Source organism: Leptonychotes weddellii, chromosome 9 (genome assembly GCF_054177405.1).
Source record: "Leptonychotes weddellii isolate Sample4059 chromosome 9, ASM5417740v2, whole genome shotgun sequence".
Taxonomy (NCBI): domain Eukaryota; kingdom Metazoa; phylum Chordata; class Mammalia; order Carnivora; family Phocidae; genus Leptonychotes; species Leptonychotes weddellii.
The window spans coordinates 95,930,609-95,945,549 of record NC_138377.1 but is presented as its reverse complement, the minus strand read 5'-3'; the positions used below and the strand labels follow the sequence as shown (position 1 = coordinate 95,945,549).

Here is a 14,941-nt window from a genome sequence, read left to right as displayed (position 1 = left end):
ACAACCTTACAAGTAAATAATATACATAACTAATATTTCACCACCAGTTTTGATTTTAAAAGCAACTTATTAATATAAATTATGTAAAAGGAACTAGGGAGGAAATAGGATGAGGGTGTACCAAAAAAGGCCTCAAAGTTTTGGAATACTCTATTAAGTTTGATGTTTTATTAGTCTCCTATAAGTTATACATTCCTCAAAGTTATACATATTATTTTGTATATATATTTTCTTACAGCAATCTAGACTTCTCAAAAAAGAACACAATTTCTATTATCACTAAATATAAATCTTCACTCAACACTGGCAACTATTTAAGAATGGTTACCATATATTAATATAGTTCATATTATGAGCTTCACAGAGTTTACAATGTCCACCAATGATCATACACAAACACCGACCATATTCCCTCCCTAAAAGGAAACAAAATCACATTTAAAAAAGGAAAAAAGAAAAGTTAAGTCACAAGCACAAAGAGCAAAAGACAATAATCAACTGGTTAAAAAAAAAAAAGTAGGGGCGCCTGGGTGGCTCAGTCAGTTGAGCATCTGACTCTTGATTTCAGCTCAGGTCTTGATCTCAGGCTCACGACTTCAAGCCCCATGCTGGGCTCCACACTCGGCGTGGAGCCTACTTAAAAAAATAAATTAATTAAAAAAAAAAAAAAAAAAGGAAAGGCACAGGTCCAGTCCTCTAACAACAGAAAACAGAAAATGAAAGGGAGAATATTACTGAAGGATTAATTCAAGACAATTCCCTAGAAGTGAAGGACATATGTCTCCAGACTATGCCATCAAGTACCTTAGCACAACGACTGAAAAATACCCATTCTAAGGCATTTCATCATGAAGTCTGAGCACACCAGGAATAAAGATCCTAAAAGCTCCAGATAGGTCACATGTAAAGGTTCAGGAATGAAATGGCACTCTGTACCATGTACAATGAAGAACTCATCTTTATGTTACAAAAGGCAAGTATATACAATAGAAAATGTCTGTTCTAACTGTTCAAAATTCTACCATACTTCAAATTGTCTAGTTTCATTCAAGAGAAAAAACTAGCCCTTGGAGAAAATTTTCTAAAACCCTAAGATATCTCAAAGATCTAACAGTAAGCTAACTTTCTGTAAGATCATTATTAAAGTTCAGGGGCGCCTGGGTGGTTCAGTCGTTAAGTGTCTGCCTTCGGCTCAGGTCATGATCTCGGGGTCCTGGGACCAAGCCCCACACTGGGCTCTTTGCTCAGCAGAGAGCCTGCTTCTCCCTCTTCCACTCCCCCTGCTTGTGTTCCCTCTCTCGCTGTGTCTCTCCCTGTCAAATAAATAAAATCTAAAAAAAAAAAAATCATTATTAAAGTTCAACCTTAACTTTACTTAAAGTCTTTTGCTCCTAATAGATTTTGGTCAATTTAGCTTGGCAAAATACTAACCTAAAAATGAAGGATCCTTTTTTAAAACCATGGGTCAGGCAGGAAGGGAGGTGGGCAGGGGGCAGGCATTTGGACAGGAGGGATACAAAAATCTCAAAACAAAAGACTATAGTAAGGTTTTTTTTTTTTTTTTTAAGATTTTATTTATTTATTTGAGAGACAGAGACACAGCAAGAGAGGGAACACAAGCAGGGGGAGTGGGAGAGGGAGAAGCAGACCTCCGGCCGAGCAGGGAACCCCATGTGGGGCTCAATCCCAGGACCCTGAGATCATGATCTGAGCAGAAGGCAGACGCTTAATGACTGAGCCACCTAGGCGCCCCTATAGTAAGTTTTTCAAAAGAGTTAAGTTATGTTAACTTTTTTTTTTCCTACCAATCTAGTTAATTCTTATGTGAAAGTTGAGGAGAAACAATCTTAAATATAATAATTCAGGGGGCGCCTGAGTGGCTCAGTCATTAAGTGTCTGCCTTCGGCTCAGGTCATGATCTCAGGGTCCTGGGATCGAGCCCCACATCGGGCTCCCTGCTCGGTGGGAAGCCTGCTTCTCCCTCTCCCACTCCCCCTGCTTGTGTTCCCTCTCTCGCTGTGTCTCTCTCTGTCAAATAAATAAAATATTAAAAAATATATATATATAATAATTCAGGGCACCTGGGTGGCTCAGTCAGTTGGGCGTCTGCCTTCAGCTCAGGTCATGATGATCCCAGGCTCCTGGGATCTAGTCCCCCGTTCTGCTCCCTGCTCAGCAGGAAGTCTGCTTCTCTCTCTACCCCTACCCTCTGCTCGTGATCTCTTTCTCATGCTCTCTCGCTCTCAAATAAATGAATAAAATCTTGAAAAAAATAATTCAGAAATATAGAGATTCAAAGTTAAGTAAAATGTACACATCAACATGGCTCTATTACTGGTCTTAACCAGATAATTATGATGCAAGATAGTATGTATCTGTCTCTCCACCAGATTGAGTTCCTTTCCAACAGGAATTGTTCTAATTATCCCTGTATACTGATGACTAGCACAATACCAGACACACAGTATACACTCAAATATTAACTGAATAAATACATGACTGTATGAGAAGACCTAACTATATAGGAAGTAAAATAAGTTCTCTTCAACACCATGTTTTTAATGAGCCACATAAGATTATAAAAGGGAAAACATTAATGGATGAAGCAATTTTTAAATCAAGTGAAAAAAATTATTTTTATATTCATTAAGATATTAGTTCTTTAATCAAATACCCTAAACCCATAGCTAATTAATAAAAGCTTGAGTTTAACTATTTGCACTTCACATCAGTATCACTTTTCCTTTGATTAACTTTACCTGCAGAATTATGTTCAATGGAGGACATGCCCCTTGAATTCCAACAGCATTCACAGCATCCTCAGCACCACTACCCCCACCATACAAACACAAACATCACCCCATTCCTTCAAATGGATTATGCAGTTAGGATGACAAGACATTTGAACATCAAAAACTGGGCCACTTTTACTAAAGCTACAGATAAAACTAGAAACTGTATGCAAAACAAAATGTTAAGTATCACTCTCCACACTCAACAGAATTACCTATTAAGATCAGCAGATTCCAGAAAATAACTCAGGACAATATGAAGTGTTTACCTACAAGAAAATATGTTCTAAACAATTATCAACCAATCTGTAAGTAGCAAAGTTGAACCTACTCAACCAAACTGTTCAAGAGTTACAGCACATTTTTATATGCAAATAATGCTGCTCATTACAGGTGAATCTTATCTAATATCCTTTCCATTGGGCACAGCAGGGTTGCCCCGTGGAAAAACTTTTTACTTTTTTTTAAGTAGGCTCCACTCCCAATGTGGGGCTTGAACTCACAACCCCGAGATCAAGAGCCACAAGCTCCAGCGACTGAGCCAACCAGATGCCCCAGAAAAACTTTTTAACATAGTTGCCACATATACCAAGAAGTAACTTTTTAAAAATAGTCTGGAATTAAGGGTTATTAACTTTAACGGTTCCCCTTTCTCATTAGTAATTGCACTATTCCTGGGATTACTATTTAAATTTAGGAGTGAAAAATAATGGCAATCCTAAATTCATTTTCTTTCCCCTAATTAGGATTCAATTACCCACAAAATACCATACTTAAAAAAAAACTTTCACCTTTAAGATGTTACTTTATTTTGAAATCACAGGTTAGAATAAGTTTTGCACAAAAATCTTTGTTTTCTAGTATTACCTTGACACCCTGGGGAAAGACACTTGAGGAATACAGAGGCTGAAGCTTTTCAGATACAACTCTAAGGAAAGGTAAAAAGAAACTAGAAAAGCATTCAGAGTTTTATAATCTCTAGGTTCCACTTTCAATCCCACAAGAGGGAAAGGAAGAAAACAAAATAGGTCAAATGCAAACCAATTATCTTAGGTATTTGGTAAGACCTAGTAAGAACTGCTGAAGAGGAAATTATTGGCTAAAATAGGTTAGGGGACATCTGTATGGATTTTTCATTTACCCAAGCTATTTCTATCCCCTACTACAATCAAGGGTTGAGACAAAACCTTGAGAAAATAAAAAGTTATACAATCCTCACATCATTACTGATTTAAAGCACTTGTGAGTAGAGTCATTCAATGCAATGCAAACCATTAGTATTTTTACTACAGAGATGCAAGATACAATTAAACAGTTTCTGCTTACAAACCTGCCTTGTAAATGAGATCACCATTAACTATAAGCAAACTATTTTTTCTTTTAAATAAAAAAAAAAAAAAAAAAGCCAGGGCGAGAAGGTGAAAGGGATAGTCTGATTTTAAGCTATAGACTCCTGGTAATGTAAATCTTATATAAACTGTTCAAGTTCTCAAAGTTTTTGCTCTCAGGACTCTTTTTATAGTCTAGAAAATGGAGGACCCCAAAAAACTTTGTTGATTAAATCTATCGATATTGGGGCACCTGGGTGCCTGAGTCAGTTAAGCATCCAACTCTTGGTTTCCGCTCAGGGAGCAATCTTAGGGTCGTGAGATTGAGCCCTGCATGGGACTCCACGCTCAGCGGGGAGTCTACCTGAGATTCTCTCTCTCCCTCTTCCTCTGCTCCTTGCCCCCCACGCTCTCTCTCGCTTTCAAATAAATAAATCTTTTTTAAAAATCTAACCATATTTACTGTGTTAGAAACTAAAACAATTTTAATGATTTATCATCCTTTAAAAATAATTATGCTAACATATTAATGTTAACATATTAATTTTAAAAACTACATTCCAAGACAAAAATATATTACCAAGACTATCACTGTTTTACATTTTTGCAAACTGCTTTAATGTCTGACTTAAAAAGACAGCCTGATTCTCATATCTGCTTTTGCATTTAATCTGCTCCATGACGGTGTTCTGACTGAAGTACAGGAAGAAAATTCAGCCTCATGCAGGTATGTAGTTGGAAAAAGATAGTATTTCAATAGCCTTTTCAGATAACTGTGGATATTCTTTGATTCTTCACCAAAACTCAACAAGCAGCAGTTTCTTTAATGCTGTTGCAATATGAAATCTGAAACCGTATCAAGTGAATACTTCCTACTCTGATTTATTGAAATCCATTGGTCTATCTTCCATTTCCAGTGGATCTTTTTATCCATGCATGAATTTACAATACCATGCATTATAACTCAGCTTCACTGAGTTACGCAGTTCTTCCAAATGTTGACACTTTCAATATATCGCATTCATTAGTACCACCACTGATCTTATCAAAAAGTATTGGGAAGCCGTCAAACTCACAGTAGCAAATACAAGTATTCCAAAATTCCATTTTCGTTTGAAAACTTGAATTTTATCATCAGCAACAAATATTGTCAGTTGTTTTTTTTGTAGAGAAAATGTCCTGATTATCCAAGTCTGTATAACCATACTTTGTCAGCCATTCTTTCAAGTAAAAATGGTATTCCATTAAAAAAGCAGCTAGTTCAGCCCACAACTCAGACAACTGCACAAGATCCTTTCTTGGATTTGGTACTCAGTAAAAGTACTTTTACAGGTACTTCCCATTTCATCACACAAAATATATTTCCAAATGGATTCAAGGATTGAGACATAATCAAATTAATACTTTCTTTTTTGCTTAATTAAGGATACTAAGGATAACTGGCATTTATTTTTTAATTCCAAATGTATGGTGACGTACTAAACTAGTACAGTTTAGTGCCACTGCCTTAATTCATGCTAAGGCACCAGCAATTTTACCCACCACTGATTCTGCAAATGCCAATAAATAGTGCCTTACTACTATTAGAAGAATAGTTTTAGGGGCGCCTGGGTGGCTCAGTCGTTAAGCGTCTGCCTTCGGCTCAGGTCATGATCCCAGGGTCCTGGGATCGAGCCCCGCATCGGGCTCCCTGCCCCGCAAGAAGCCTGCTTCTCCCTCTCCTATTCCCCCTGCTTGTGTTCCCTCTCTCGCTAGTGTCTCTCTCTGTCAAATAAATAAATACTTAAAAAAAAAAAAATAGTTTTAGACTTGGACCACTCCCAGAAAGAGCCTAGACAGCCACCAGAAGCCTGAAAAATGGACTTTGAGAACCACTGTAATAGCTGATACACTACTTGTATGATTAAAAAAAGGTAATTTTTTAAATAAATATCCCATTATAACAAGAATGTCTAAATACACACATATACACAGAGATATACTTAAACCACTGATAGCCTGATACCTCAGAGTTGGAACTCAAAAATTATGAATGACAGAATGTGATAGATAACTTCCTGAATAAGTAACAAATTATTGCCAAGTACCTACCATCAGCTAGGCGCCTCTACATTCCCTTTCTTGGGTAACTTACAGAACCCTAGAGGAGACCAGAACGATGATTTTAATATAAGAGAAAAATGTTTATCTGAAATCTTTCCGATCTTTTTTTAAGATTAGACATACACGACTGCAAGAAAAGTCTTAAAAATTCACCATAAAGCACAAGATAGCATGTTAAATTCTATTTTAAGCACTATGCCATGAAGCTAAAAACAGGCTTGCTCACATTCAGAAACCCAAATACAAAATGAACTGCTTTGGTTGTGCACTGCCAGAATCCCATAAAGAGCCTACATTCCATTTCTCCTCAAGCCCAACAACCTTTACCTGTTTTAGTTTTTATTCCTATTTCTCAGTGAAACTCCAATGCTAATACCATAGATATGATATTAAATGTGGCAACTGTTTTAAAAAAAGCAACAGTGTAACAAAACTATCAAAACAAGTTAAGAACTTTTAGACATATACATTGATAAATTCAAGAGGTAAACCTCTATAAATATACATACAAAATATGTGCACTGTTAAAAAAAGAATGAGATGATCTCACTTTGGGATATGACATGCAAAGATCTTCAATATATATTATATTAAGTGAAAAAAGCAAGTTAAAGGATATTAGGTATAGTATGATCCCACTTGTGTTTTTAGAAAATATATTTATGTACATGTACATTCATTTAGTAATAAATGAATGTGTGCCCAGTCATACCTGAATGTGTGCCCTTCTGTGTGCCCAGTCATATCTGAATCTAGATATATACATACAATAAATTAAAAATATTATACAGGCACAGTTAATGCCCATCCAAAGAAAAATGAACAGATCAGATACAGAAGACTATATATTATTTCATATATATGAAATGTGCAAAATAGTCAAATCTACAGAGGCCAAAAGCAGATTAGCAGCTGCCTCAGGGTGAAATGAGTTGTGGGCAGTGGGGGTGATAGCTGAAAGGTACAGGATTTCTTTTGGGGGTAAGGAAAATATTCTAAAATTGATTATGTTGATGGTTGTACAACTTTGTAAATGTATTAAAAACCAGTTAATTCTGTACTTCAAATAGATGAACTGTATGGTATGTGAATTGTATCTCAATAAAGCTGTTATGCTCCCCACCCCCCAAAAAAATAATAGATACCGAAGTGATTACCTCTGGGGGAGGGGAGGGTTGAAGATGATGAAGGTCTTTAAAATTGTACTCTATTTACTGCCATATCACTACAATCAGAAATGTAGTCACTTATTATCTATATAACGTAAAGAAATATAAAAGGCAAACTTAAAACAGTCTTTCATAAATTATTCTAGATTTTATTTTTTTTAAAGGTTTTATTTATTTGTCAGAGAGAGAGAGGGGAGAGCAAGAGCACACAAGCAGAGGGAGCGGCAGGCACAGGGACAAGTAGGCTCCCTGCTGAGCAGGAAGCCTAATGTGGCACTTGATCCCAGGACCCTGGGACCATGACCTGAGCAGAAGGCAGATGCTTAACCAACTGAGCCACCCAGGCACCCCATAAATTATTCTAGATTTAACGTTATTCAAGTTCATCTACAAAGCAGCCATAAAATAAAATGTGATGATGTGAACATTTACAATTGAGACTGTCCTATAGACATGTGCATCAGCCCCCTTACTAGAAGAAACGAATTTTGAACATAATTTGTTCATTTCACAAATGTATCTTAAGCACCTACTACGTACACAGGGTACGAATGGGGGAAAATGAAGTGGTGTACAAAGCAGAACACTAGTCAACAAAAAGAAGCAAACTAACAGCTCTGGCTTTAAGTTAAGGACTTTTGCCATAGAGTACAGGAGACAAAATACACAAAAAGTGGACTGGGATCAGACTATAGAAAATCCTGAATACCTGAGGGCTAAGACTTTATCTTGTTTTCAATGGAAAGCCATTGGAGTGACAGGATGAAAAGAAATGTTTTGGGAAAATTAACCTGGCAGCCAAAGGGGGGAAAATTGAAAGCAAAAAAGAATAGCAGGAAAGGTAAGAAGGAGATGAAGTTTTAAAAAAATAGGCACATTTGCAACAATCTCCAGAGAGTTATTGATATTTCAAAGTTACTAGTTAATGTTCAAAGGATTTATATTTATTTTGTTTGATCTAAGGTGAAACAGAAAAGGGAAAAAGGTAATTTCTTCATTTTACTGAGTTTTAGAAATTCATTACAAAGAAGGAAGTTTTACCAGGTAATTCTGAAGGGAGGAGTTTGGGGGCTATCATTTCATGTGATACCACTTAAACCAAAAGTAGAAGGAATGAAAAATAGTGGGGGTTCCATAGTTTTTAACATGGAAAGGGAAGTATAATCACAAACATTTTGTAATAAGAGTAGCAAAAAGTGCATAGCAATTATGAAACTGATAATAAAACACAACCATGTACTCAAAATTTCCTTTCACCTATTTTTAAAAATCCTAATGGTAAAACTTGTTATATAAATTCAAGTTTACATGGACTAAATCTGACATGTCAAATTTAGAGTTTGATCACTTTCATGCCCTTAATCTCATCAACTATTCCTTCTACAGTGCAGTACTTCCCAGATGTTGCACAAATAATATTCTTAACTCAACTGACATATCCATTTATTGATTTAACCCATAAAGGTTCACATATGCATTTATTAGTTAATTTAACCCATAAAGACTTCTTCTTAAAATAGAAAACTATTTTCATTGCCTCTGTAACCTCTTTTCTATAACAGCCTCCTCAAAACAATGTTATCTACCAAACTAATACTTTGGCAACATTTAGTTTTGAGAAAAAAATATGAGTAAGGCAAATTCTCATTTCCACTTTATATTAATGCTCAGCACTACTTTTCTTAAAATGTCAGTTAAAAACAGGTGCACATCTAACCAAGGCACATAAACTTCCAATATTTGATTACTATGATATAATTTCCAAAATCAAACATACTTAAAATAAATTATAAATGCTGTTTCATACTCTATTTCACTTTATCAAATGTTTACTTATATTTTTATAGAATATACTCTGCCATCATTTAATAATCTTATCTGATAGGTTTATAGAAACAGAAACAAAGGCATAGACAATGAACAAATCAAGAATTACTTATTTCACTCACAACACTTCATCTAATCAAAATACCCTTAGCATTGCTCCCTAAAGCACAGAAAAAGTTCTGTCATATCAATGTATTCTGTTAGAATAAAACACGTGCAACCTTTATATCAGGCTGTTTGTCAAGACATTGTTTAAAAGAGCAAAAAAGTAGAAATATCTAATTGTCCAATGATAAGGGACTAGCTGAATTAAATAGTGTTACCTTTCAAATGATCACACAGACCTATATTTACTTACCTAGAAAGTTAGCCATGAAAATAGCAGATTACACATAAAAACATGATCTCTTTTTGTGATGAATATACATACACATACGCTCACAGAGAGAAAGTCTAAACAGATAGATACCCAGATGTTAACCATGATATTTCTAAGTGCTGGGATTACAGGTGTCTTTTTTTTTTTTTTCTGCTTATTTTTCAGTATTCTCTGAAATTTTGGCAAAATGACATTTGCAAGAATTAACATCTATGATTCCAACTAACAAACTCCAAAATATTCCTTGCAAAAGGCTCAAGGAATATCCAAAAATACCCTGGCATAGAGCAAGAGGGAAAGTATTAGCAACAACATAACTGGAATTCTTTGTGAGCGAGGCACCCTAGAGGGCTCCAGGACAGACATGGCACCTTTACAGCAGCCTATACAGTACAGGGTTTGAAATCATTAAGACCTAGGGTCAAGTTCCCGCCACTTTTACTTGTATGACCTTGGGCTAGTCACTTACTCTTTCTGGGCTCACTTCATCAATAAAAGAGATATGACCTGCCTTCCTACCTCAAAGAACTGTTGGAAAGATCAGATGAGATAATGTGATACATTATAAACTGCAACATTATAAAGTGCAAAGTACTATACAAAAATATTATTCATTCAAATACGAAAAAAAGAAAAAGCTGCTTAATGCCAGAGCAAAATACTTCAGAAAGCACTACAATCAATTCTATAAAGTAATGAACCAGGGGTCTTAATAAAGGCTACATCTTATCATAAACACCCAGTTTTTCAGAAACTCAGATACTTCTTCCCAGTTCCCACTACAACCATGAGCCATTTTATTTTCTTATCCCCAGTTACCACCAGGAAAGGGTACAAATCACACTGAACTCAAAAAGCCTCAGCAAGCACCCTGGAGCAGCACGTTGATGTAGTTCACCAAGAGAAACCCAAGGTCAATCAGCTATGGACTCACCACTAAGCACTATTGCAATCCACAGTGGTTACAAGAGACTCTTTGAAGAGAAAGACAATACAATGACCTAGGAGAAAACTGCAGATGAAAAAGCAGTATTTCAAAACAATTGTATGAAATACTTAAAAACTAAAGTGTTTTATAAATTGTTTTTAAATACTCTTCATAAAAATGGTGACTTAAAACAAAAGCTATCTAAATGTGGCACCTGACACCAAACCAAATTAGGGAGAGTCAAATCAAATTCACACATCAACTGTAAGGTTTATTTCCTTCTACCTGAAATTAAAGCAGACAAATCACAACACAAAGATTAAAATTAAGTGGCTATTTCTTGAAAATAAAGAGGCAGAATATGACAACAGAATTTACTGACATGCTTATACTTTAAAAGCATAGTGTCAAAAGTATGGCTTCTCTTCCCATTGAATTCCATTATTTTATTCCACTAAAATGATGAACTTCTTCCTCCCCACTGTTCCTCCTGTGAGTTAAAACGGCAATATAACTTGATTTGAGAGTTAATGCCAAAAAATTGTAATAAAAAAAGTACTTTGGGGTGCCTAGGTGGCTCAGCTGGTTAAGCATCCGACTCTTGATTTCTGCTCAGGTCATCTTAGCATTGTGAGATCAAGCCCTTGAGCCCCTCCACCCCCACCCTACCCCAGGCTCCATGCTCAGCAGGAAGTCTGCTTGAGATTTTCCTCCTCTCCCTCTGCCCCTCCCTCAACTCCCCCTCGAGCAAGGGCATGCACTGTCTCTCTCTAAAATAAATCAATCTTAAAAAAAAAAAAAAGTACTTTAAGAGGAACTACATGAAGCTGTCAGATTTTTAACTTCCAAGATCATCTGGCCATCACACCCTCCTGCTTTTTAAGTTCCTAAAGATAATAAAATGCTCACTCTCGACCTTCTTACACGTGTCACTTATGGGTATTCCCCTAATGAAAAATTAAACCTTTCATAAACAAACGCGAACAGAGAATTCTTTTTTTTTTTTTAAGATTTTATTTATTTATTTGAGAGAGAATAAGAGAGAGCATATGAGAGGGGGGAGGGTCAGAGGGAGAAGCAGACTCCCTGCCAAGCAGGGAGCCCGATGCGGGACTCGATCCAGGGACTCCAGGATCATGACCTGAGCCGAAGGCAGTCGCTTAACCAACTGAGCCACCCAGGTGCCCAGAGAATTCTTTTTGATATGTATGACCCACAATCTAATTTTTATTGGCAGTATCTTCAAGTGTTGCAGCTTGCACTATTCCTACAGGAGATACAGATCTATCCATTTTTCCCATCCGATCTTTGTAGATTTGTTATAGATTTAAAAGGACTCACTCAAATGGGCCATGAGGAAAATAATTATGAATACAATCCACAGCAAGATGAAATGTGGGTTGTGAATTAAGATAACAAAAAAGTCACTGTATTTACTCAAAGCCTCATAGTTGGAAAGCTATTGTCAGTACTATATTTTCACCTAAAGCTGAGAAATCTGGGGTTTTTTTTAAATTTTATTCTGACTTATTCTATCTCATTAAGAACAAATGCTACTTACTTCCAAAACAAAAAAGAAAAACCATCAGAAAATGTAATTTCCAAAAAGAGTATCTTCCAAAGCTTACTGCACAGAAAATTATATACACACATTCTCAAATAACTATGGTAGGCGTTCCTAAGATCATCTACCCCTTCAAAAAAAAAAAAAAAAAAGCCCAGCAAATTTAACCACAATCAAGTACTAAAATTTTTAACACAGCTACCACCAGCTAAGCAATTTATCACAGCCTCTCAAAGTATTGGGAACACACAATGCCAAACCAGTAGGTCAAAACAGTTACTATAATTTGAAAAAAATTGTACTACAGGAACACAAGAGTAGTTTTTCCTCTGAAAAAAACTCAAGTAGATTTTTGAGAGAGCAAAAAGGGAGACCATTTTTAGAAAAATAATGTTTCCCCCAAGTGTTCAGCATTTATCTGATACAGGCTCATTTTTGTAAAGAGAAACTTTACCTAACAAGACTCACACCAGGGATCTGATCTATCCCCAAAGGCACTTTCTTTAAAATGAGAAAGAACAAAGGAGGAAATCTCCCAGCATGTGCTTTCCATACCAGTTTCTTTGGACAGCATCAAGAGTGACAATATAACCAGACAAGCTTTTCAGCTTTATTCTGTGGCCCATGTATAACAGAACTGATTAGCTATCATTCAAAAGGATTCCAAACAAAATAAATATTAGAAGGCAAAGATCACAGCAACACTGTGACTACATCTTAAGAGTGAAACTATAGAAAACATGTATCTTAAAGTTGTGTACTTTGTATTTCAAGAGTTAATGACCTCAAAAATATTCCAATTGCTGAGGCTTTTTAATTTCAGTCAATAGTTTGAAACTGGAAAAAAACGAGACCAACCATTCCAAATCTGCTCTCTCTTCAATTAATTTGTAATTAGAAGTAAATTTTAAAAGAATGACATTCAAAGCCAGCGCCTTAGTATACAAATTTTGGAATGTTAACATTGCAAAATTATTGAGGAAACTGATCTTTCAGCGAAGCTTTCCACAGAAAAACTCCAGAAACAAACCTGGTGTTTGCCTGTTCTAGAAGCTGTCGTTTCAGTATAACGGAGAAATTTTTTAAAAATAATTTTTATTAAATAGAGACAGAGGACCCTCCCCAAAGATTTACAACTGTATATCCCAATCGCCACTCTGACAGAGATGTCAGTTCTCTGGGTCAAGATATAACCAGCTGCTTGGTTCACACACAGGAAGCCACAGAGAGGGGAATATCGCGTTCAGAGCCTCGAAATAATACGCGTTAGTTAAAACTGCCTGCTACTAACCCAAAATTATTCAAGCGGAGCCCCATTTGTCACAATCCAATCATAAGGGTTCCACCCCCCTCCCCCAACAGCTTGTGTAGTGGTATATCTGCTTCGGTAAAGAAGCCATCATCAGGTAAAGAAGATTGGGGTGGGAGAAAAAGCGGGGGAAAGGGGGCACCCTTTCATCCAATTTCGCGAGGCGTGAGTAATTGGTACAGTTGAGAGGAACGGAGGAACGTTCTATTTATTGGGGGTTGAAGTAGGATGAGGGGAGAATTTCGTTCAAATCAACATGGCCAGCAAGATGTCCCTACAAACAAAAGGCAACGGGGGGATATAAACACGAACCATTCACCTCCATCAGCTATAGCATCGCCATCATGGTGTGTGCAGAGACCCCCAAAGGCTCCTCTCACCCTCCACACCAGGCAAAGGAAGAGAAGGAAAAGAAGGGAGAGGTAGCTGCTTCCCACCACCCACCACTGCTTCCAAATACACACCCTTCGAGGGGGGTTCTTTCCCCCCCCGGTTGCCCAGAATCAGAGAGAAAGTAACGTCCCGCCGAGGCAGACTACCCCGCTACCCCTCAGCCGAACCCCAACGCCGGCCCGGGGCTCACTAAACTTTACCGGAGCTTGTCCCCACATCCCCGCCCCATAGCCCCAGGATCGCGCTAGCCACAAGCGGGGCACCCCGGGCGCCTCCTGACAGGCGGGCAGCCGCGTAGAGCCGAGTCCGGGGCGGGGGCGGCAGGGAGCCACGGAGGGGCGGGGCGGCCGAAGCCAAGTTCCCGGGGGTCTGAGGAGAGCTCCTGACAGCAGCCCGGGACTGCAAAGGAGGAAGAGGAAGCGGCGGCGGGTAGCTTTCCCAATCCCCCCTACACGAACACTCTGCCCCAGCCCCCGTTCCCCATGGGGGGGCGGGGAGGCTGGTGGAAGGTGAAGAAGCCGAGCCCAGGGGGCAGCCGAGGCCCCTACCTCCCGACTCCCGATCTCTTCCCTCGCCACCCCCGCCAGAGGCGCCCACAACAATAACACGCCGGGGACGACCCGTCAGCGCCCCCGAGGCACCCGGGGCCCGCGGCCCGCCGCTGCCGGGCCCCCTCAGCTGGGGCCGGGCGCGCCGCTCCTCCCTACAACTCCAGGCCCGGGTGGAGTCAGGCCCGAGCGGCCCCCCAGGGCCGGACCCATCCCCCTCGGCACCAGCGGCGCCGTCTCCGCGGCCGAATATTAGAAGTGAATTCGAGCTGCGCTTTACCTTTAGTTCCGCACTGTCCGCCATCTTGCGTCTGTCAGCGCAAGCGCACTGAACCTCGCCGGGGGCCGCCGCTAGACCCGCCCCTCTAGCCAGCCTGGCCCCGCCCTGGCCCGTCCCCTCTCGCCCCTCCACCTCCCCGTCCTGCCTCCGGCCTCCGCCCCTCTCCCGGCGCTCGGAGCCCCGCCCCGGGCACGTACAGCAGCGAGACCGGCACGTAGCATTTAAATAATGGCGCCAAATGGGGAGGTTTGACAGTTACTCCCCCCTTGACCTCCCCGCCCCCCACCCTCTCCGGGCTAGCGCCTCCAGGGAAAGGCCGGA

General features: G+C 39.0%; 1 protein-coding gene across 2 annotated transcripts in view; it reads right to left on the bottom strand.

Moving 5' to 3' along the window:
• The window catches only part of PIAS1 (protein inhibitor of activated STAT 1), a 120,437-nt gene extending 105,736 nt beyond the window's left edge, over window positions 1-14,701 (bottom strand). For both annotated transcript variants that reach the window (XM_006749435.3, XM_031020614.2), the window contains exon 1: window positions 14,621-14,701. In XM_006749435.3, coding sequence (XP_006749498.1) covers window positions 14,621-14,644 — 24 coding nt within the window. In that variant the 5' untranslated portion in view covers window positions 14,645-14,701. The remainder of the gene's footprint in view (window positions 1-14,620) is intronic.
• Window positions 14,702-14,941: the final 240 nt, after the last annotated feature.